This window comes from Pseudophryne corroboree, chromosome 5 (genome assembly GCF_028390025.1).
Source record: "Pseudophryne corroboree isolate aPseCor3 chromosome 5, aPseCor3.hap2, whole genome shotgun sequence".
NCBI classification, from domain to species: domain Eukaryota; kingdom Metazoa; phylum Chordata; class Amphibia; order Anura; family Myobatrachidae; genus Pseudophryne; species Pseudophryne corroboree.
This window is the reverse complement of record NC_086448.1, coordinates 147,062,472-147,085,494: the sequence shown is the minus strand read 5'-3', so window position 1 is coordinate 147,085,494 and position 23,023 is coordinate 147,062,472. Positions and strand designations below refer to the sequence as shown.

The window sequence follows — 23,023 nt, the reverse complement described above, 5'->3', positions numbered from 1 at the left end:
GCATCTGAAGATGCGACCCGGACCATTTGTCCAGCAGGTCCCACTGGAAAGTTCTTGCGTGGAATCTGCCGAATGGGATTGCTTCGTAGGAAGCCACCATTTTACCCAGAACCCTTGTGCATTGATGCACTGAGACTTGGCTCGGTTTTAGGAGGTTCCTGACTAGCTCGGATAACTCCCTGGCTTTCTCCTCCGGGAGAAACACCTTTTTCTGGACTGTGTCCAGGATCATCCCTAGGAACAGAAGACGAGTCGTCGGAACCAGCTGCGATTTTGGAATATTGAGAATCCAATCGTGCTGCCGCAACACTACCTGAGATAGTGCTACCCCGACCTCCAACTGTTCCCTGGATCTTACCCTTATCAGGGAATCGTCCAAGTAAGGGATAACTAAAATTCCCTTCCTTCGAAGGAATATCATCATTTTGGCCATTACCTTGGTAAAGACCCGGGGTGCCGTGGACCATCCATACGGCAGCGTCTGAACTGATAGTGACAGTTCTGTACCATAAACCTGAGGTACCCTTGGTGAGAAGGGTAAATTTGGACATGAAGGTAAGCATCCTTGATGTCCCGAGACATCATGTAGTCCCCTTCTTCCAGGTTCGCAATCACTGCTCTGAGTGACTCAATCTTGAATTTGAACCTCTGTATGTAAGTGTTCAAAGATTTTAGATTTAGAATCGGTCTCACCGAGCCGTCCGGCTTCGGTACCACAACAGTGTGGAATAATACCCCGTTCCCTGTTGCAGGAGGGGTACCTTGATTATCACCTGCTGGGAATACAGCTTGTGAATGGCTTCCAAAACTGTCTCCCTGTCAGAAGGAGACATCGGTAAAGCCGACTTTAGGAAACGGCGAGGGGGAGACGTCTCGAATTCCAATTTGTACTCCTGAGATATCACCTGAAGGATCCAGGGGTCTACTTGCGAGTGAGCCCACTGCGCGCTGATATTCATTGAGATGGGCCCCCCACCGTGCCTGATTCTGCTTGTAAAGCCCCAGCGTCAAACTGAGGGCTTGGCAGAGGCGGGAGAGGGTTTCTGTTCCTGGGAACTGGCTGATTTCTGCAGCCTTTTTCCTCTCCCTCTGTCACGGGGCAGAAATGAGGAACCTTTTGCCCGCTTGTCCACGAAAAGACTGCGCCTGATAATACGGCGTCTTCTCATGTTGAGAGGCGACCTGGGGTACAAACGTGGATTTCCCAGCTGTTGCCGTGGCCACCAGGTCTGAAAGACCGACCCCAAATAACTCCTCCCCTTAATAAGGCAATACTTCCAAATGCCGTTTGAAATCCGCATCACCTGACCACTGTCGTGTCCATAACCCTCTACTGGTAGAAATGGACAACGCACTTAGACTTGATGCCAGTCGGCAAATATTCCGCTGTGCATCACGCATATATAGAAATGCATCTTTTAAATGCTCTATAGGCAAAAATATACTGTCCCTATCTAGGGTATCAATATTTTCAGTCAGGGAATCCGACCACGCCAACCCAGCACTGCACATCCAGGCTGAGGCGATTGCTGGTCGCAGTATAACACCAGTATGTGTGTAAATACATTTTAGGATACCCTCCTGCTTTCTATCAGCAGGATCCTTAAGGGCGGCCATCTCAGGAGAGGGTAGAGCCCTTACAAGCGTGTGAGCGCTTTATCCACCCTAGGGGGTGTTTTCCAACGCACCCTAACCTCTGGCGGGAAAGGATATAATGCCAATAACATTTTTGAAATTATCAGTTGTTATCGGGGGAAACCCACGCATCATCACACACCTCATTTCATTTCTCAGATTCAGGAAAACTACAGGTAGTTTTTCCTCACCGAACATAATACCCCTTTTTGGTGGTACTCGTATTATCAGAAATGTGTAAAACATTTTTCATTGCCTCAGTCATGTAACGTGTGGCCCTACTGGAAGTCACATTTGTCTCTTCACCGTCGACACTGGAGTCAGTATCCGTGTCGGCGTCTATATCTGCCATCTGAGGTAACGGGCGCTTTAGAGCCCCTGACGGCCTATGAGACGTCTGGACAGGCACAAACTGAGTAGCCGGCTGTCTCATGTCAACCACTGTCTTTTATACAGAGCTGACACTGTCACGTAATTCCTTCCAACAGTTCATCCACTCAGGTGTCGACCCCCTAGGGGGTGACATCACTATTACAGGCAATCTGCTCCGTCTCCACATAATTTTTCTCCTCATACATGTCGACACAAACGTACCGACATACAGCACACACGCAGGGAATGCTCTGATAGAGGACAGGACCCCACTAGCCCTTTGGGGAGACAGAGGGAGAGTTTGCCAGCACACACCAGAGCGCTATATATATACAGGGATAACCTTATATAAGTGTTTTTCCCCTTATAGCTGCTGTATCTTTAATACTGCGCGTAATTTGTGCCCCCCCCTCTCTTTTTTAACCCTTTCTGTAGTGTAGTGACTGCAGGGGAGAGCCAGGGAGCTTCCCTCCAACGGAGCTGTGAGGGAAAATGGCGCCAGTGTGCTGAGGAGATAGGCTCCGCCCCCTTATCGGCGGCCTTATCTCCCGTTTTTCTATGTATTCTGGCAGGGGTTAAATGCATCCATATAGCCCAGGAGCTATATGTGATGTATTTTTTGCCATCTAAGGTATTTTTATTGCGTCTCAGGGCGCCCCCCCCCCCAGCGCCCTGCACCCTCAGTGACCGGAGTGTGAAGTGTGCTGAGAGCAATGGCGCACAGCTGCGGTGCTGTGCGCTACCTTATTGAAGACAGGACGTCTTCTGCCGCCGATTTTCCGGACCTCTTCTGCTCTTCTGGCTCTGTAAGGGGGACGGCGGCGCGGCTCTGGGACCCATCCATGGCTGGGCCTGTGATCGTCCCTCTGGAGCTAATGTCCAGTAGCCTAAGAAGCCCAATCCACTCTGCACGCAGGTGAGTTCGCTTCTTCTCCCCTTAGTCCCTCGATGCAGTGAGCCTGTTGCCAGCAGGTCTCACTGAAAATTAAAAACCTAATTTAAACTTTTACTCTAAGCAGCTCAGGAGAGCCACGTAGATTGCACCCTTCTCGTTCGGGCACAAAAATCTAACTGAGGCTTGGAGGAGGGTCATAGGGGGAGGAGCCAGTGCACACCAGCTAGTCCTAAAGCTTTTACTTTTGTGCCCAGTCTCCTGCGGAGCCGCTATTCCCCATGGTCCTTTCGGAATTCCCAGCATCCACTAGGACGTCAGAGAAACAAAGGTAAAGCTGGCCACACATCAGGACGACCTGCATCCGATTCGTATCACTTTTCCCCTTGAACTCCCCAGCAGCCCCGGACACATGAGTGACACACAATGTACAAACGACCCGTCGTTAATCAATCGATTGTGTGCCTCACAAAAAAAATAAACATTTCAGGGAACGGCGACTCAAAATTGTATGATGCATCGTATGTTTATAAAACACGGTACCGTGTGCATACGATTACGATGGATAATATGAGCTGCACGTATGATCTGAGGATGTGTCGTATGACCCGCAGGACCACACATTTACATCGAAATCATACCCAAAACATGCACAATGTGCACACGATGCAGAGTGTGAGGCGTCAAAATCGTGTATTAGTACACAATATCAATCAATATTTATGGCCAGTTTCTGTAAGGGGCAGGATACACTGGCAACTACCATCTGCTACCATCGGTCATTAGCAGGTGCATCCTATTAGGAAATTTGCACCAATAGCCCTCTATACAGTATGCAGTAGATTGGCAGCCTTATGGGGCCATCTAAGTAAAACAATCACTGCAGATGGAAAGCTACAAATATTGCATGTAACCAATCATACAACACGATCTCCATTTTAATTTGGCCCTGGAACAAAACATATTGTTATGTTTAATATATAGGAAACCCGTAAAAATATCCCTTTTAATTAAAAATCTAAAAATGTAATTCTGCCTTCCTTTCTCTTGCAGGTTTTAATGTATAAAGGTATTGTATATTATAGTTGCAAATGAACTAAGTGCTTTCAGCTGTGAAAAAAATGTTTCATAAAAGGAAAAACCACACTTACGGTACACAAAAAACATAACCAAATTGCCAAGGGCGTTGTAAGAGAAGAGGGAACCCGCTTGCAGCCTCCGTTGTGGCCCCCCCCCTCTCCGGCAGCTAGTACACTGCGCCTTTTTCCCGGGGACATTTCCAGTGCGCATGAGCAAATCACAAGGAAATGGCCACGGCAGCCATTTTCCAAGTGATTTGTGTCTGCAGTGAAGGGCTGTTGCCGCGGGACTCCAGAGGGGCAAGTATACTCTATGGGTGCAGTGTGGCCCCCTCCCGGATCCAGGAGCCACGTGTGCACCGCAAATTGCTCTTACTGCAAGTGTGCCAGCTGAATCAGTATTTATAGCTGATCAATATAATGTAATTGCTCCTTTAAACACGTGTTGTATGGAGGTGCTCACATTAGCCCCAGCACATCATCAACATATTATTATTATTATTATTATTATTATCCTTTATTTATATTTTATTTTATTTATATTCATATGACTAAAAATGATCATACATATGGCAGACTACATAATAATTTCATAAGACCTGTCCTGTCTCCTGAATGCACATACAGCTTGGGAGATAGGACTGACCTAGTACAGCAGGCAGGAACTTGGTAAATATGGCAGAGGTGAGGGGAGGAGAGGGGAGTTGGATGTAGTGGGTGGGAGGGGACAGGGCTGAACGCGGAGTGGGCGAGACTGTAGAGGACAAGACAAGTACCAGTCAAAGTGGGAGGGGAGGGGCGGGTCCCTCTACTAGTGCTTCTATATCTGTACTATACTATACTATCTGTCTGATTTTTTCTTTATTTGACCTACAGATGTGTCCTCTTACATCTTTGCTTTTTTTACAAATTTGGCACAACATGCAAAACGCGGCTAAGCTGTTTTTCACGAGTAGCGAGTGGATGAATTTTAAAATTTTTGTTTGCCATAATAGAATATGTATAAAGTAACATATTAAAGAAGCAAATTAAGAAAAATCACAAGGTATGGCTAAATCTCTGAGTCTATGGCATGCAAAACTGTGCCATACATGGCGGGATATAGCAAAGATATATGTGGACACATCTGTATGTATTTACTGTTCTATTACCTATATTTTACATACTGTATCTCCTCTTCTCCTTTACTGGTTAGGTTACAGTAGATACATGGTATTTTCCAATAAATAAAAATCTCACCTTTTACAGCCTTTACTTGTGGATCTTTTGACATTCTATATATATATATATATATATATATATATATATATATATATGAAAAAAGGGGGGGATGAGGGATATATAGCGACCATGGTGTCAGTGCAATAAGTATAAAATTGCCAATTCTATACAATAAAAGGTATTTATTAACGTACAATTAAGCATAAAAGAAACATTTAAAAAAATGGGACAACCATAAAAGCACAACTGAACTAAAAGCACTTAAATGAATCATATAAAACTACAGTAAAAGCAAGAATTAAGGTTTTTTTCCTTATCTTAAATGAGGTAGGTGAAGGTTACCAACGCGTTTCGTCTGATGAGACTTCTTCAAGGGGTCGATATATATATTTGTTCTATCATATTATACTGTACTATATATATAATATAATATAATTCCATGTATATATAATATAATTCCACTACATGAGTTTGTAGGCTTTCAGTACAATTGTATGTTTTATTATAGTGATTAGAGATACAGTAAAAAGCCATCAGTATGCAACAAGTCTTACCTTTCCCATGAACACCTTGCAGGCCTTCCAGCTTCTGTCCTTAGCAACCCTGCCTCTGGGTGCCAGCAGAACCATAACAGCAGCAGTCACGTTAATGACTGCAGCAGGAGGATTGGAGAATGTCTTAAGCTCCGTGAGGTTTACCTGTGCAGTAAGAAGATACTGTATGATCAGAAATTTTATGGACATTTATTCTGGTAGTGTCTAATGGATATCCTCCCTTTCTTAAAAAATAAATAAAAAAAAAACAAAAAACACAAGTTAAAGTGATAACTTTGGTTTTGCAAGTTAAATCTGTGTATTAAAACGGAACAACAGCTGTTCATTATGTTGCAACTCTACAACATGCAAAGAAATAGCTGGAAAACATTGAACTGGCAGAATGCTAACATCACAGTGCAGACTGGGAAGCATTCAGTAAATACTGTACTAGGAAATACAACAACATCTGTGGCCAAGGGTGAAGCTAGCCTTTCTGTTACATCATGGCAAACATCCCCCTCCCCTTTCCAGTGGATAGTAGTCACCCTCTATCTTTATGCCCACCATATAATACAGACAGAATCAGTAACAGCCATATAATATAGACATCTTTAGTCAGGGCAATATACTACTGACCGCATTAGTAATTGCCATATAATATACTGTAGACAGCATTAGTGACCGCCGTATACTATATACAGCATTGGAGACCGTCATATACTACACAATGCATTAGCAAATGCCATATACTACAGACAACATTAGTGATACTCATATAATACAGACAACAGTAGTGACCGATATATGTAGACAGTGTAAGACACTGTAAGAGACCGCCATATACTATACACAGTATCAGTGACCACCGTATACTACAGACAGCATTAGTGACTGCCATGTACTACACACATTAGTGACTGCCATAAACTATACACAGTATTAGTGACCACCATAAAATACAGACAGCATTAGTAACTTCCACATACTACACACTGTGTTAGTGACCACCGTAATACAGACAACACTTAACTCCTATTAACATCCCTCAGTCCCATTAAAAAAGGCACATCAGTGCTTTTATCTCTGCCTTAGTAAAGAACGCTCTCCATAAAACACTGGGGGTAATTCCAAGTTGATCGCAGCAGGAAATTTTTTAGCAGTTGGGCAAAACCATGTGCACTGCAGGGGAGGCAGATTTAACATGTGCAGAGAGAGTTAGATTTGGGTGTGGTGAGTTCAATCTGCAATCTAAATTGCAGTGTAAAAATAAAGCAGCCAGGTTTTACCCTGCACAGAAACAATATGACCCACCCAAATCTAACTCTCTCTGCAAATTTTATGTCTGCCCCCCTTGCAGTGCACATGGTTTTGCCCAATTGCTAAAAAATGTCCTGCTGCGATCAACTTGGAATTACCCCCACTGTGCCTAGGCCTGTGTGTAATTCTGGTGTTCTGCGCATGCCCTCATCCTGTTCCATACACTTGTAATTCATCCTGTTCCATACACTTGTAATTCTATTTGGCAAATTGTGGAGCAAAAGCTTATTCTGCAGTGTGCTTGTCTGTCTGTCTGTTTGTTTGTTTGTTTGTTTGTTTGTTTGTTAGTTAGTTAATGACCATGGTCCATACAGTATTTATGATGCATTGTGTGTTAATCTATTATTGGCAACTAGTTGCCAGCCTGTGAAAATGATGGAACAACATGACGGTAATGCCAGAGTCGGCGGCTGTGCATGCCTGAATGTAGAAACACTTGAACTGCTTCACTGGGCGACAACTAGTGGCTGCTGGCATGCAAAACACTTGAATTTCCCCATAGAGGTGAGGAGCAACAATAGCCTTTTAGTATATAGAATTTGCCAGTATTCTCATTGGCAAGAGATGACAGTTCATGCAAACTTATCAAAGGACTCCTGTCGCAACAGTTCCTCCAAAAAGAAACCACCCATGAAGAGTTTGCTGTATAGTGAATGAAGGAAGCAAGGAGCATACAGGAGATTCAGGAAAGCTTTCCTCAAAGGAAAACCCTCATTAATGCCACCCTGAGACATAGCAGTTGGAGCTAAGCTTTTCAGCACTTAATTAATAGCCCTCTATGGCTATCAAGACAGAGAATGACGGGAATGGTGCTATTGATTGTTAGAGAATGCCAGAGAGGGATCAGTACGAAATCCCGCTGGACAAGATCCCGGCGGTCGGAATACCGACTCCGGAATCTCGACCAGCACAATCCCGACAGGGGGGCGAGCGCAACGCAGCCCCTTGTGGGCTTGCTGCGATGGCCATGCCACTAAAAAAAAATTCCCTCTTTGGGTGTCGTGGACACTCATAGAGGGAGAATATGTCGGAATTGTGCCGGTTGGGATTCCGGTGTCGGTATTCCGACCGCCGGGATTCTGTCCGGCGGGATCTTGACCGCATCCCGCCAGAGATATCTGTTATACATTTTATAGTAACAATAATTTCCCCTTTGTGGTAAAATGCTGCAAATTGCAGGTCTGTGAGGAGAGCTGGGTGTAAATGTCGCGATTTGCTTCATTAGAGTCCTCCCCTTCCATACAGACCCACAATTTGTTTTAGAAGCTTTAGTAATAGTGTCTACCGTTACCATTTACAAATGGATAAACTGTAGCGCGTTGGCTATGTGATGGCGGGACAACTGCCCAGCTTTATAGAGTATTTGATTTTAGCTACCGTACATCTGTAGTCAACAAGAAGAGATATTCCAACAAAATGCACAAACACAGATGATTACCACATAAAAACCAATGTGTTCTCATTGGAATATACAGTATATTATAGGTCAACGAGTCCATCATTTTGTTTTAAATAATAAACGCTATTGTTGCTCTCTGCTTAGTGGGTTAATTTAACTGTCCTCTGTCCTCAACTCTGCAGCTAGGCTCATCTTCCTCTCCCGCCGCACCACTTCTGCCACTCCCCTTCAACAAAATCTACACTGGCTCCCATTCCCCTACAGAATCCTCTTCAAACTCCTCACCCTCACATACAAGGCCATCTCTAATTCCACTGCTCCCTACTTCTCCAACCTCCTCTCCCTTCATACTCCCTCCCGCCCACTACGGTCGGCTGATGACCGTCGCCTCTCCTCTGCCTTGGTCACTGCTTCCCATGCACGAGTTCAGGATTTTGCCCGTGCTGCACCCCTTCATTGGAATGCGCTCCCCCGCTCCATTAGACTCTCCCCGACCTTGCAAAGCTTCAAACGGGCATTGAAAACCCACCTATTCATCAAAGCGTACCCCTCCAATGCATAACCTAGTCCTTAGGTTGCTCCTCCATCCCCCTGCCCCATGCCTTGGACATCTCTGCTTTGCTCGCATACCACCATCAGGCTTACCTGCTTGCACCTCATGTCATCTGTCTGTCGCCCCTCCCCACTAGATTGTTAGCTCTTCAGAGCAGGGCCCTCTTTCCTCTTGTCTAAACCCTCTTCTTGACACATTTCACTCAGCGACCATCTTTACCTGCTTTCTCTCCTGCTGGTAAAGGCTCATCTCTATCTATGGCCGCCAGCCCCAAGTAGTACAATGATTACTCCTTCGCTACTACATCTAAGCTGTATTATGTTTTGAGAATTGTGTTGCTCTTTGTTACCTGCACTCCATTTTTGTTATTTATTGTTATGCTATGTTTTGTCTCCCTGTACTGTCCTTTGTACGGCGCTGCGAAACACTTGTGGCGCCCTATAAATAAAATGTAATAATAATAATAATAATAACTCCAGATTTCTTTTATTCTTATACATTGTAAATATATCCCAAAACATTATCTTTGTTTTATTAAGCTTAAAACAAACCACATAGGGCTGTGACATTTTTAAGGTCTATAGATACAAAGTCTAAAACCTTAATTTGCTTATTGCCAAGAAAATGTAGCAGCTTTTTTATGTATGTGGCACAGGAAATGGTCTATGAATGATGACTCCCTGATGAGAAAAAGAAAAGAGGTTTGTGCATGGGAAGACACAATTGAATCCTTGTAAAACATTACTTAGACGTCCTTAACGCATATACATTATCTTGTCATACATTGTTAAATCACAGTTCCCACTGTGATGCAAAGCCATGCTGTTTATTTCTAATACACAAGTTATACCAACCATCAGTGGGGTGTTGTAAAGAGGTACTGTGTGGTGCGTATTGTATATACATACAGTATATCTGACTTGGGGGTCTATTTGTGTAGACCAGGCACTCATTAATAATATTGCTGATCTGCGGCTGGCGATGGTCGGCAGAATAGTAACAGTTCCCCAATGTCAGGTATAGGGTAACATCATCTTAAATGTAACTTGTCCTGGAGCACTAATCCAGTTTCGAAAGAGGTTTAACTGGAGCCAAACGTCAGGGCAGCCATCAGGGGGGGGGGGGGGGGTTTGGTGTTCCGTGCCCTTACAAAGAGGAGGTCTCGTCCCTAGCTCCTACCACTAATATCTGGAGAGCTGCACCAGGCTGTGAAACAACAGACGGCTGATGCACAGGGAGGACTTCTTAAAACAAGCCTTCAACCACGCATCAGCTCTCTGTGAACCATTCCTGTAGGTCCGCAGCACTCCACCTATATGTAATATCACAATGTATGACATCACATAGGGGTGGAGCAGTGCGGCAGAATTATTATTATTATTATTATTTATTTTTGGAGGGGGGGGGGAGTTAACACCTGTTTCTTTTATCAGTCCCGGGCCCCACAATTTCTGATGGAATCCCTGCCAAGCGTTGTGCTGTGATTTACCTTTGTAAGGGTGTTCAGAGCAGCTGTAGCTGCAACTAGTGCTGGTTCCGCTTTCTGTAGGTCGTCCTCACATTCCTTCTGTTTTGCAGACACCTCTAATTGTATTGATGCAACCTAAACGTGAAAGCAGACCATGAGTCCTGTTCTCTCTACATCATTGACTGTTGTTCCCAATATTGCAAAAAATATTTATTATATATATTATATATTTATAACATTTATTTATAAAATATAATATGTCAGAGGTTCCCAAACACGGTCCTCCAGGCACCCCAACGGTCCTGGTTTTAAATGTATTCATGCTTGGCCACAGGTGACATAATTAGCACTTCAGTCAATTTTGATTTAACCATCTGTGCTGAGCCATGGATATACCTAAAACCTGGACTGTTGGGGTGCCTTGAGGACCGCGTTTGGGAACCTCTGTAATACGTTTATCAGTTTTCCAGACCCAGACATTAGTTTCGCTGTCTGCTCACTGTGCACACTGCACCGAGATTACGTCCATGAAATTATACTGGATATCAAAAATACAATCAACATAAAAAAAACAACTATTAGGAATGTCTGTACAATGGTTTCTAGGGGTTGGGTATGCGTGACCGGCATGGAATTCTATTCCCACTCTATGGGTGTCGTATACGAGTGTGAATAGTCCCTGCTAGTCGGCATGCCGACTGTCGGGATTCCCAGAGGTCGGGATGTAGGGGGAGGTGTTGTGACCGGCGGTCTCTTGACTGCCGGTCACATAACTACATCCTGGATTCTAGGTTGCAGCCGACAGAACCATTTCTCTATCTTTTTAGAGCTATCCCGGGGCAGGGTATGCTCATTGCGCTTACTTATACCTGGGTACTCATTCAGAGTTGGACATACATACTGTACTGTAATGGGCGTCTAAGGGCACATGTAAAATGTGCCTGGTAAAAAACAAGAGGAGCAGATGTGTCAGGAATATGATAACAGGAGGTTTGGATTCTCAGCGAGGACAACTGAGGAGCAAAGACTCACTACACAATTCACACAATCATTATAATAAATGGACAGCAAAGTGCAGATAATAAGTATCCAAGTCACACAAAGTCACCTAGTTACATATAAAGAAAACTGAACAAAATGCAAATATAACAATTTGGACCATTATCATCAGTCATCCAAGCCCAACCAGAGAAGGGATCATGCAGCAGCATTTATACTATTTGCTTCATTTCATGAGTCTAAGGGGCAAATTCAATTAGGCACGAAAATGCATTTTCACGGTAAAAAACGCAAATTTACAGTGAATTGCAAAATGCACCTTTTCAATTATCTCAGAAAAACTGATTTGCGGTAATTTTACAGCAAATTTCAATTCACCACTTCTGAGCAGGTGATAAATTTTAAGAAAATACATATTTTAAGTTAAAAATGTCGGGATTTGGTTCAAAACCCCTGGTACACCCCCCTGATTGAGTAATTAAGCACATAGACGTTTTTAATTATTTTTAATTGGCCAATAATAACATGTCATTTTTGTGGTGAATAAGTGCAAAATGATGGAAATTGGGGTACAAGTTATGGGCATGGCTGCCATCAGGGGGGGTGCTGGGGGCACAGCTGTCCCGAGCCCAGCATATATTGACAGAGAAGAAAGGGCCCAGCCTGCTCATGCCGCCGTCCACTGCCAAGGCCGTCCCAGTCTGTCTGCGGCAATGTATTGAAAATGCCCCTTCCAAAATGTCCGCCGCCTCACAGGAGACAGTTTACAAAGATACTAAAGGAGGCGCCTCTAGTACATTTAATAACTGTCTCCTCTGAGGTGGCGTCCATTTTGGGATGGACATTTTCAATACTTTGTGCCTGCCTGCCTCAAAGTAAAACAGCGGGAGTGGGGGAGGGGGGATCCCGGACAATGAGCAGAACCCCTGACAACGAGCATGTATTGTTATAATTACTGTGTGGGGCACAATATGATGACAAGGGCATTAATATGCGGGAATAATATGGTGATATAGGCATAACTCTGGGGGCATAATATGGTGTTGGGTCATTACTGTGGAGACTTAATATGGTGTAAGGGGCAATCAGTGATGGCTGGTTGTGATGGATTGCTGCAAATATGCCAGTGTCTACTACAGTGATGGGCAAGAAGACATATTTTAAAGGCAGAATTGATAGCCCTCGAACCTTCAAAAAGGGACACATAGTATTTCTCTTGATTTCAAGAATGTAACAATAAATACCCCAATACCTTTGCACGTTCACATCACTCATCCAAAATGTCACCACATGCCCCAAATATATTACATGATACTCATACATCTCAGGTATTCTCTAGGCAAAGCAATGCACTGAGGACTCTACAAACCCAGTAACGGGGAACTAATTAAAGAAATATCATAACATGCCCCTCCTGCAGTCCCACGTCGTCTCTCACATGCTTCCATACATTAAATGGCTGTCAGCCATTCACCAATCAGCATGATGACAGCCATTCACTGTCTGACTGCATCTGGGAGGCAGGAGAGAATGCTGCATCGCCGCTCTAATGGCGTGAACACCACCCACTCTTGCTCGGAGGCCCCTTGAAATGTGAGGACTTGGGCAGCTGCCCAGTCTGCCTATACGTTAAGATAGCCCTGCCTACATGCACTCTGCAACCTGTGCCTTAAATTGCTCCAACATGCCCTTTGCATGCAGTTTGGGTCTCCCTCCATACCACTTAATTTCCGCTCAGCTTTCCCACAATCCACTTCGCACATCCCACTCACATAACCCTCAACTTCCACACATGCTCATGACATGTCACTTAGCCATCCTTCACTTCTAAAAATATTTGAACAGAAGGGGCAAGCAGTGCAAGGAGGGATGAGTGTATGGGGCAGATCGCACTAACACTGCGCTCCTCCTCCGATTGGTTGTGCTGCATGTACGTCATGTCTTCAATGCAGTGTGCAGAGGAAGACATGGCGTGAATGTGGCTTCTCAGCATTTACTTCTTTATACTAAAGCAGAGAATGATTATCCTTTATTTACATGGCGCCTCAAGGGTCTGCAGCCCCTTACAAAGTACAGAAACAGAAGAAGTGCAAACATTACTAGAAAAGTGTGGACACTACAGTACAAAACACTGCAGAACATGGGATACAGGCCCTCATTCCGAGTTGATCGCTCGCAAGGCGATTTTAGCAGAGTTACACACGCTAAGCCGCCGCCTACTGGGAGTGAATCTTAGCTTCTTAAAATTGCGAACGATGTAATCGCAATATTGCGATTACAAACTACTTAGCAGTTTCAGAGTAGCTTCAGACTTACTCGGCATCTGCGATCAGTTCAGTGCTTGTCGTTCCTGGTTTGACGTCACAAACACACCCAGCGTTCGCCCAGACACTCCCCCGTTTCTCCGGCCACTCCTGCGTTTTTTCCGGAAACTGTAGCGTTTTTTCCCACACGCCCATAAAACGCCGTGTTTCCGCCCAGTAACACCCATTTCCTGTCAATCACACTACGATCGCCGGAGCGAAGAAAAAGCCGTGAGTAAAAATACTATCTTCATTGTTAAATTACTTGGCGCAGTCGCAGTGCGAATATTGCGCATGCGTACTAAGCGGAATTTCACTGCGATGCGATGAAAATTACCGAGCGAACGACTCGGAATGAGGGCCACAATAAGCTGAATAAACATTGCAGCATATGCTGTTGTAAGACGCACAAGGGGAGTGCCGGCTACACCCAAAGGTTTGGTGTTGTCATTAGCAATGGGGAGAGGATGATGGTATAGGTGCGGGAAAGAGAAGCACATCAGGGCCATGCAGCTTGTGATAGTAGGATAGGGCAAGAATATGTCACAGTGAGGAATGGAGCTTCAGGTTGCAGGTGAAGGGTGTATTATTCCATGGAGGGCGACTTATTGGAAATAAAAGGTTTCCCAGCAATGGAAATGATTGCACTAGACTAACCTTCTGCTCCTCGGCGTCGGCAATGGCCTTTTCCTGACTCACTTTCTCCGTCTGAAGCCCTATTTTAGCAATCAGAGCTTCAGCATCCTGGTTTCTCTGCTTCAGTTCTGCCTCCTGAGAAGCAAGTTTGGCTTTTAGGTCTTCTACCTGCAGGAGAAAAGGAAACATTTGCAGAACAAATCTCTTTTTAGCATTAGGCTTTTTGGTGTTCAGACCTTTTTGGGCCCTTCCTCACAAATCAGCAAGTTGTTGTTTTTCTCTATTTATCGGAATAGCGCCCCTGAACTTTACTCTGGACAGTCCAGGAATCAGAAAATCTCATTTGAGTCTAGAGGTGACCTAATCCCGGACATTATGTCCCTGGCAACCTTGCCGCTGGTGTGGCTGTGCAGCCACTGCAATCTATAAGTCTCTACAGACCCTGATCTGCTGCAACTGGGCTGCTCTAAAAAATGCTGCTGTCATGGAGACCTGTTGTGCAGCAAACCACCGGTAAAGAGAAGATTCCAGTGAGAAGATGATTCTGAAGCCAATTTGAAATGGTTAATAATAATAATAGTTTAAAAGGAAATCATTATCCTGCTCAGGTGTTCCAGGACGTGAAGTAGCCACATAAGGATAATTAAAGGGATAGTAAAACAAAACATATTCACTCTGAATCTGCATGAACTGGTTGTCTGTAATGATACAAGTATACAAGAGTCCTATCACTTTTTGAGATACAGATGTGTCCTCATACATCCCTCTCGGCACGCCAGATCACAAGACTCTGCTAGTGTTGGCTGTCTTTTTTGCCGATACAGTTAGGACGCACCAGGAGCCTGTGCTGACTAATCTGATGTATGACACATGTATATCCGTGTGTGACCAAGTCTCTGAATCTGTATACAAAGTGCTACAATGTAGAAGCTGCAGTTTTCCACTACAAGTTCTGTTCTGCTCCATATACTGTACAGACTCAGTCACACACAATATACAAGTGTCATGCATCAATTAATCAGCGCAGTCTCATTGTGTGTCCTAGTTGCATCGCGTTGCGACTTAGATGCTATTTCGCTCGACACTAGCAAGGTGCATGGGACCTGGCGGCTCACTCGTACCGAGCATCTCACAACTGATTGGCGTATTGAGACTAGATGTATACATCCATAATTTGACTGCTAATTATTAATTTTGCTAGAACAGCATTTTAAAGAGAGTAGTATAGTTAACGGGCCACTTCCCCCAACCCTCTCCATACCCACAGCATTAACTGTGAGAAAAAATAAAATAAATGACACTCTGCCAATTCTCTCCCCACTAGGCGTCCTAAATTTATCTAGAAATCTAGTACTACATATATGTTATCTGCCAGCCGGCCATGATTACTGCTGGATGTACATGATTATCCTCGGCTAGAAAGCAGTAATGATTGTGTAACGTGTACCTGCGACGCTGTGGTTTTCAGCTTCTGCAGCCCATTCTGTAGATGCTCCATTTTCTGAGATAACTCCTTCCTTTTTCTGTCCAGTAGGTTTTTGTACAATGTTATTTGCTCCAGGAAACTCTTTGGTGTGGTATAATTATACCGCTTCTCATTCTGATAGTATTTTGTACTGATCTCATTGACGCTGGTGTGAACATATGCCATAAATTGGCTGATGGACTCCTTGACATCTGACTGCAACAGAAGCACAAAATAATTATAGAAAATGCAAACAAAAATAAACTATACTTAAAAGCCTGTGAGATCCCCTCCTTAATATACATGAAATAATGCATGCTAGTGGATTTTTTTTATAATGCTTGTAGCTGTAAGTGTAAATATTGTAACATTAAATGCTTATTTACTTTCACGTCATTATTCACACATTGTGGTTTATGCATTTAACTGTCAATGCAATGGAACTTTATCTTGTGCCCATCTTGCGCCAATCTCACCCCAGACTGCCATATTTTAGTACACAGCCCTAAGGGGCTGTGAGTACAGAGTTACTGGCAGTGTCTCATATGGCCACACATACTCAGGGGTGGTATTCAGTATGCCGGCTGTTGGGATCCCGGCGCTCAGTATACCGGCGCCACGAATCCCGACACCCGGCAGTCACCCATACTCAGAGTTCCAAAGTTACACTTGTTTCCTACACCTTTTACTCTAGGAATGGTCACTAAAACCTCTGTTTTAGAGATGTTCAGTTTAAGAAAGTCTACAGACTTCCAACAGATGGTTAGTTATACGGGAGAGGACAGACAGAGAAGTCAGGGGAAGAGAGATACATTTAAGTGTCATCAGAGTACATGTGGTTATGAAGGTCAAAATAGCTCATGGGCACTGTGAGGATAGAGATATAGGCCCTCATTCCGAGTTGATCGCTCGCTAGCAGTTTAAAGCAGCCGTGCAAACGCTATGCCGCCACCCACTGGGAGTGTATTATAGCTTAGCAGAAGTGCGAACGAAAGGATCGCAGAGCGGCTACAAAATAATTTTGTGCAGTTTCAGAGTAGCTTCAGACCTACTCAGCGCTTGCGATCACTTCATACTGTTTAGTTCCTGTTTTGACGTCATGAACATGCCTTGCGTTCACCCAACCACGGCTGCGTTTTTACGAACATTTCCTGAAAACGGACACTTGACACCCAGAAACGCCCACTTCATGTCAATCACTCTGCGGCTAGCAGTACGACGGAAAAGCTTCGCTAGACCTTGTGTGAAACTACATCGTTCGTTGTAATAGTACGACGCGCATACGCAGAGTGCCAATTTTTTGCCTGATTGCTGCGCAGCAACCGAAAACAGCTAGCGATCAACTCGGAATGACCCCCATAGAGGGAGAAGAGAATAGGCCAAAGACAAAGAAGTGGAAATACAGAAGAAGGGGTATATATACTGAAGTACAGTTTTTTTTTAGAAGTGGAGATGTTGCCTACAGCAACCAATCAGATTCTACTTATAAATTATTTAGCACCTTTTAGAAGATAATAACTAGAATCTGATTGGTTGCTATGGGCAACAAATCCATTTTTAAAAACCCACACTTTAGTAACTATGGGGTCTATTTACTAGCCTTAGAGAGAGATAAAATGGACGGAGATAAGGGGGGTACTCACGGAGCGATCGCTGCTTACAATCTAAGCAATCTCACTAGATTGCTTAGAGTTTAAGCAGTGATCACTCCATGTGTACCCCTCACAGCGATAGCGATGCGCGGCCCCGTGCATCGCTATCGCTGGTGCTAGATTGGCCTGCATGCAGACTCAATCTAGCAGGTCACTCATTTCACCCGCTGGGTGAAATGAGCGCCCCCTCACCTCACCCCGCACGCTCAGCACACATCTCTCCCCAAATCGGGCCGTGAATACGGCCCTATAGAGTACCAACCAAACCAGCTCCTGACATTTTTCAAACGCAGTCTGTAACATGGCAGTTAGGAGCTGATTGGCTGTGTACTTTTTATCTCTCTCCAAGTCTTACTAAATAGACCCTTATACCCCAAAGACAGGGGATATATAGCATAAACCAGATGAAATACAGAACACAGGAAAACATGAAAGATCAATTACTTTAAACATACAACATGGTGAAACATGTAAGAGTATGTGAGCATGTTTGTTAGCGCACTTTTCTTCTTCGTTCAGCTGTGTTCCATTCATCTGCTGCTGAACAGAAAGGCTGGAACTGCAGCAGCACTTTTAATAAAGATCAATGATCCCTATGAGGAGCACAAGGGCTTCTCACATAGATACTCATGATAAAGCTGTGTAGATGAAAAAACTACTGAAGTCCACTATGCATGTAAGGAATGCTTCTTACACGGTGAGGGAAACGCGTCCTTTTAAAACCTGTATGCTGGGCCAGTGTATATGACCATGAAGTTTGTCAATCACCAGGACAACAGCAAAGAAAAAACTGTGGCTTGTCAAATATTGAAAGGCTAAGCTCTTCTGTGGTCTGATCCCACTTCAGAAAGGTATCAGAACACAAAGTGCATCACAGCTTAGCCACAGACCAGTCAGAGTGCCCATGCTGACCACTGTCCATTGCTGAAAGCACCTACAATGGGCATGTTAGTGACAGAACTGGACCACGGAGCAATGGAAAGTGGCCTGATCTGATGAATCACGTTTTTTTTTACATCATGTGGACGGCCAGATGCATACGAGTTGTTTACCAGGGGAAGAAATGGCACCAGGATGCTCTATGGGAAGAAGGTAAGACGGTGGAGGCAGTGTGAGTCTCTGGGCAATGGGGGTCATTCCGAGTTCATCATAGCTGTGCTAAATTCAGCACAGCTACGATCACTCCCACTGACATGCGGGGGGACGCCCAGCAGAGGGCTAGTCTGCCCCGCATGTCAGTGCCGCCCCCCACCCTGCAGAAGTGCAAAGGCATCGCACAGCGGCGATGCCTTTGCACTTCAAGAGTAGCTCCCGGCCAGCGCAGCTTTAGCGTGCTGGCCGGGAGCTACTCGTCGCTTCCCGGCCCGCAGCCGCCGGTGCCCGGCCCCCAGTGTCCCGGCCACGCCTGCATCCCCTAAATGGTGGCTTAGCGCCCAGCGACCGTCTCTGCCTCAGAGGCAATCGCTAGGCAACGATGGCTGGCATGCGCCGGCGCACTGCGGCGCCGGTGCATGCGCAGTTCCGACCTGATCACTGCGAGAAACTGCAGCGAGCGGGTTGGAATGACCCCCAATGTTCTGATGGAAACCTTGGGTCTTGGCATTCATGTGGATGTTACTCTGACACGTAGCACCTACCTAAGCGTTGTTGCAGACCAAGTACACCCCTTTATGGCATCAGTATTCCCTGATCACAGTGGACTCTTTCAGCAGGATAATGCGCCCGGACACAGTGCAAATATTGTCCAGGAATGGTTTGAGAAACATGACAAAGTTCATTATATGATGACTCCTTACATGCATAAACTGTAATGAATGATATAATCCAGGCTGCTAATCTGCACAATACCGTGGTCCAGATTCAGAGTTACAGGCAAATCAGCCACAGATGCGGATATGGAAATAGATTAGAATATTTAATGTATGCAGAGTTGCACGGTGCTATGTGACCGCACTGCCCGTAACATTCCATTTCTGTGCGGTTCTGCACCAGCCCTGTACCTGTAATCAGACGGATACCTGCGTATGGTCACCTCTGAATAGCCTGAAATTCTATCTACACGCGCTTATCTTACATGCGGCCATGCTGTCGCAGCACAGTTACTCCCACAAGTTGTGTACAATTCTGGAACCCTGACTATGGAGCATGCCCAGTGCGAAAATTAGCAAATTCATCCCCAAAAACGGACTTGTGGGCTATTCTGCCCAGTATTACCCCTTTCAGACAGCCAACAATAACCCAGTTTTATTGCACGTGAGCGAGCAGCAACCCGGGTTGCGGCATAGTTTGAAAGGGGTCAGTTGAAATAATCCGGGTCGAGCCACCCAGCTTTTCAACTCTGGTAGCGAGCAGGGCTGAACACGGCTCACTGTCCCGTGTAAACAGGTAAGACGGGTCGATGCGACCCAGCACTCGTTCACACCATTAGAAGAGGCGGCGCTTGGAGATCATCTCATCTCCGGACACGTCAGCGTTGACGTCACCAACCTGGCAATAAGATAGGCCGGGCCACCTGTCTGAAAAGGGGCTCGCTGAATCGCACCCGGGAAGGGTCCGTGTACAAACCCCGGGTGCAACTCGGCTTTAGCGGTGTGAAAGCGGTATTAGTGTAAAACAAACTATTATATTGGGAAGTCATTTTAAATACACTTGGAACACGGTATTATTCCTCCAGCATCCATTATGTCTTCAGTGATTTGTAAATGAATTTAATTCTATGAACTCACAACTTCATCAATGTAACAATTATTTATAGCTTTCTTTACATGAGTAACCCTCTACAATTAATCAACGAAGCTTGGAAATCAATTAATACAAATTAAATTAGGTACACCTAGTCTGGCGAAAGTTACACATAATTTACCAAAATACTTGTCAATATTTGTTCTAGCTCCAGACGTATTAGTAAATGGTATTTGAGTGTTTAATGAGGTTGTTAAATTGTTATATTTTTCACAATTTTAAGTCTGGGAAAACTTTAGAACCTGCTCGATTCCAGTTTAGTATCTGTATTAGAATGAATAGTTGTTGTTGATGTGTAGCCATGTGTATACTAACTGTCTTAGGGCCTAATTCAGACCTGTTCGCTATCCAGTGATTTTTGCAGCGCTGCGATCAGATATTCGCCGCCTACAGGGGGAGTGGATTTTAGCTTTGCAAGCGTGTGGACGCATGTGTAGCAGAGCTGTACAAACAGATTTTGTGCAGTCTCTGCGCAGCCCAGGACTTATTCAGCCGCTGCGATCACATCAGCCTGTTCGGGACCGGAATTGTTCCAGACACTCCCTGAAAACGGTCAGTTGACACCCACAAACGCCTTCTTCCTGTCAATCTTCTTACGATCACCAGTGCAAACGGAGCCGTCGCACAAACCCATCACTGAGCAGCGATCCACTTTGTACCCGTAAACGCGTCTGCGCATTGCGGTACATATGCATGCGCAGTTTGGACCTGATCGCCCGCTGTGCGAAAACGCACAGCAGCGATCAGGTCTGAATTAGCCCATTATTCCTATAATACTTTCAATTTAAGTTGATTACTATATACTATAAGACTTAGGCATAAATAAGTGAGAACATCATTTAGTGATGCAATGGGTTAATACAAAATCACTGCTCTGATGTCAGAAACGTCCTGTATGACATATTACAATGATTACGAGTAGATATGAGCGAAGGGGAGGTGCTAGAACAGTGAGGGATGGAAGGAGACCAATGGGAGTGAGGAATCAGAATCATAGGGCCTTGGGGGTGGATCCTCACTTACCCTAGGTACTGCTACACTACTTTTATTATATGAATGAATAGTATAATGCTGTGCTATAAGAAGGAGCAAGTTTGCTGCAAGTAAAGCACAGGACTACATACAGTATGTACAGATGTAGCCACGCTTGTCGTTGCTGCTACTGCGCCATACAGGTGTCCTGGTCGCACAGGTGTCCTAGTCGCACCATACAAATAGCGCAGGTAGGAGAAGTAAGGCGTGATAAAGCACAAGAAGATCCACAGAATGCAATACACAGATTCACCACTGGGTGGCGATTGTTCCACTAATGAAAACTACAGTACAGTGCTGAATAGCAGCGGATGGATATGGCACTACAGAACACTGCAGGGACGTGCAGTCAGGGGAGGTAGTGCCTCCCCTGTCATTAATGATTTAAATAATACAAAGAAGATACTTATGAGTCATAAGTATCTTCTTTGTATTAATCTAATCATTATTACTGTTTAAATGTGGATGGGAGGCACCGATCGTGGTGCCTCCCGCTGTCAATGGGAAAGGTGTGTGAGCGGGGGGTGGGCGGGGCCAAGCCATGGGCAGTAAAAGCCCATTGGAAATACATAGGAAAGCGGCACCATTAGAAGTGCCGCTTTCATACAGGGACGTGCTTTCAACCCATGAAAGCACAACACTGTCAGTGAGGCCACAGTGATTGGCCAGCGGATCCGTCACTGGATCCGCTGTCATCACTGTGTGGGCGCGGCAGAGGTGCGGGCGTCTGTGGCGGTGGGATGATGCGGAGGTGCGGGCGGAGGGACGCGGTGGAGGTGAGAGTATTAGCGGCAGGCAGGGATCCTGCCTGCCATTCTGCAGAGTTTGGCAGTAGAGCGGTACCAGTTTAAAAAATGGTGCCTCATTGTCATTTTTGAAATTCAAGATGGTTGCCGCAAGCCAATCACGGATCGCTGCATCATCGCCCCGCCCCCTCCAGCTGACTTATATAAGTCAGCGCGATGCAGCGGCGTCAGTCCGACAGCGGATGAGGAGCAGTGAAGAGCTCCTGAAGAAAGAAGATGCCGTGGAAGTCCTGGATGGGTGGTGGCTATGCAAAAGAGCTTAACAGCCGCCTCCCACCAGGTGAAGACGCCGGAAGCCCTGGGAAGGCGGCGCCCATGCAAAAGAGCTTAAAGGCCGCCACCTACCAAGTGAAGACGCGGAGGAAGACGCCGGAAGCCCTGGGGAGGCAGCGGTCCCCCAAGTGAAGACGCCGGAAGCCCGGGGAAGGCGGCGGCCATGAAAAAGAGCTTAAAGACCGCTGTCCCCAGGTGAAGACCCTGACTAAAAAACTTTTTTTTTTTTTAGACGGTGTGGTGTTTTATTTTAATATTTTCTTTACAGGCAGACTACAGGTGCCAGCGGGCCCTTTATGTCCGGGCATGCTGGCACTTGTGGTTCTCCAAGTGCCAGCATGCTGGGGCAGGCCTGCTGGGACCTGTAGGCCACCTGTAAAGAACAATATTAACAAACAATGAACCCCCGCACCCACCGCCACCAGGGGTGTGGGGCATAGCACTGCCTGGTTGTTGCTCTGGAGGTGGGACCCTATTTTTATTTTTTGGGGTCCCCACTTTCCGAGGAATTCCAGGTTTTAGTGATGTGTGGGGGACTACACTTTTTCCCCCCTCTATGGGGGTGTGGGGTTAGCTGCCAGTGCCTCCCCAGCCACTGAGCTCACCGCACGTCACTGGAACGCTGTACAATGTAGCAGGGCTG

At 45.3% G+C, this 23,023-nt stretch overlaps 1 protein-coding gene across 3 annotated transcripts in view; it reads right to left on the bottom strand.

Annotated features, from left to right (window-relative positions):
* Nucleotides 1-23,023, bottom strand: part of DNAH11 (dynein axonemal heavy chain 11) — a 561,376-nt gene that overhangs the window by 87,703 nt on the left and 450,650 nt on the right. For all 3 annotated transcript variants that reach the window (XM_063921780.1, XM_063921778.1, XM_063921781.1), the window contains 4 exons: nucleotides 15,858-16,091; nucleotides 14,432-14,578; nucleotides 10,494-10,607; nucleotides 5,754-5,897 (listed from right to left, as the gene is read on the bottom strand). In XM_063921780.1, the coding sequence (XP_063777850.1) occupies nucleotides 5,754-5,897; nucleotides 10,494-10,607; nucleotides 14,432-14,578; nucleotides 15,858-16,091 (639 nt within the window). The remainder of the gene's footprint in view (nucleotides 1-5,753; nucleotides 5,898-10,493; nucleotides 10,608-14,431; nucleotides 14,579-15,857; nucleotides 16,092-23,023) is intronic.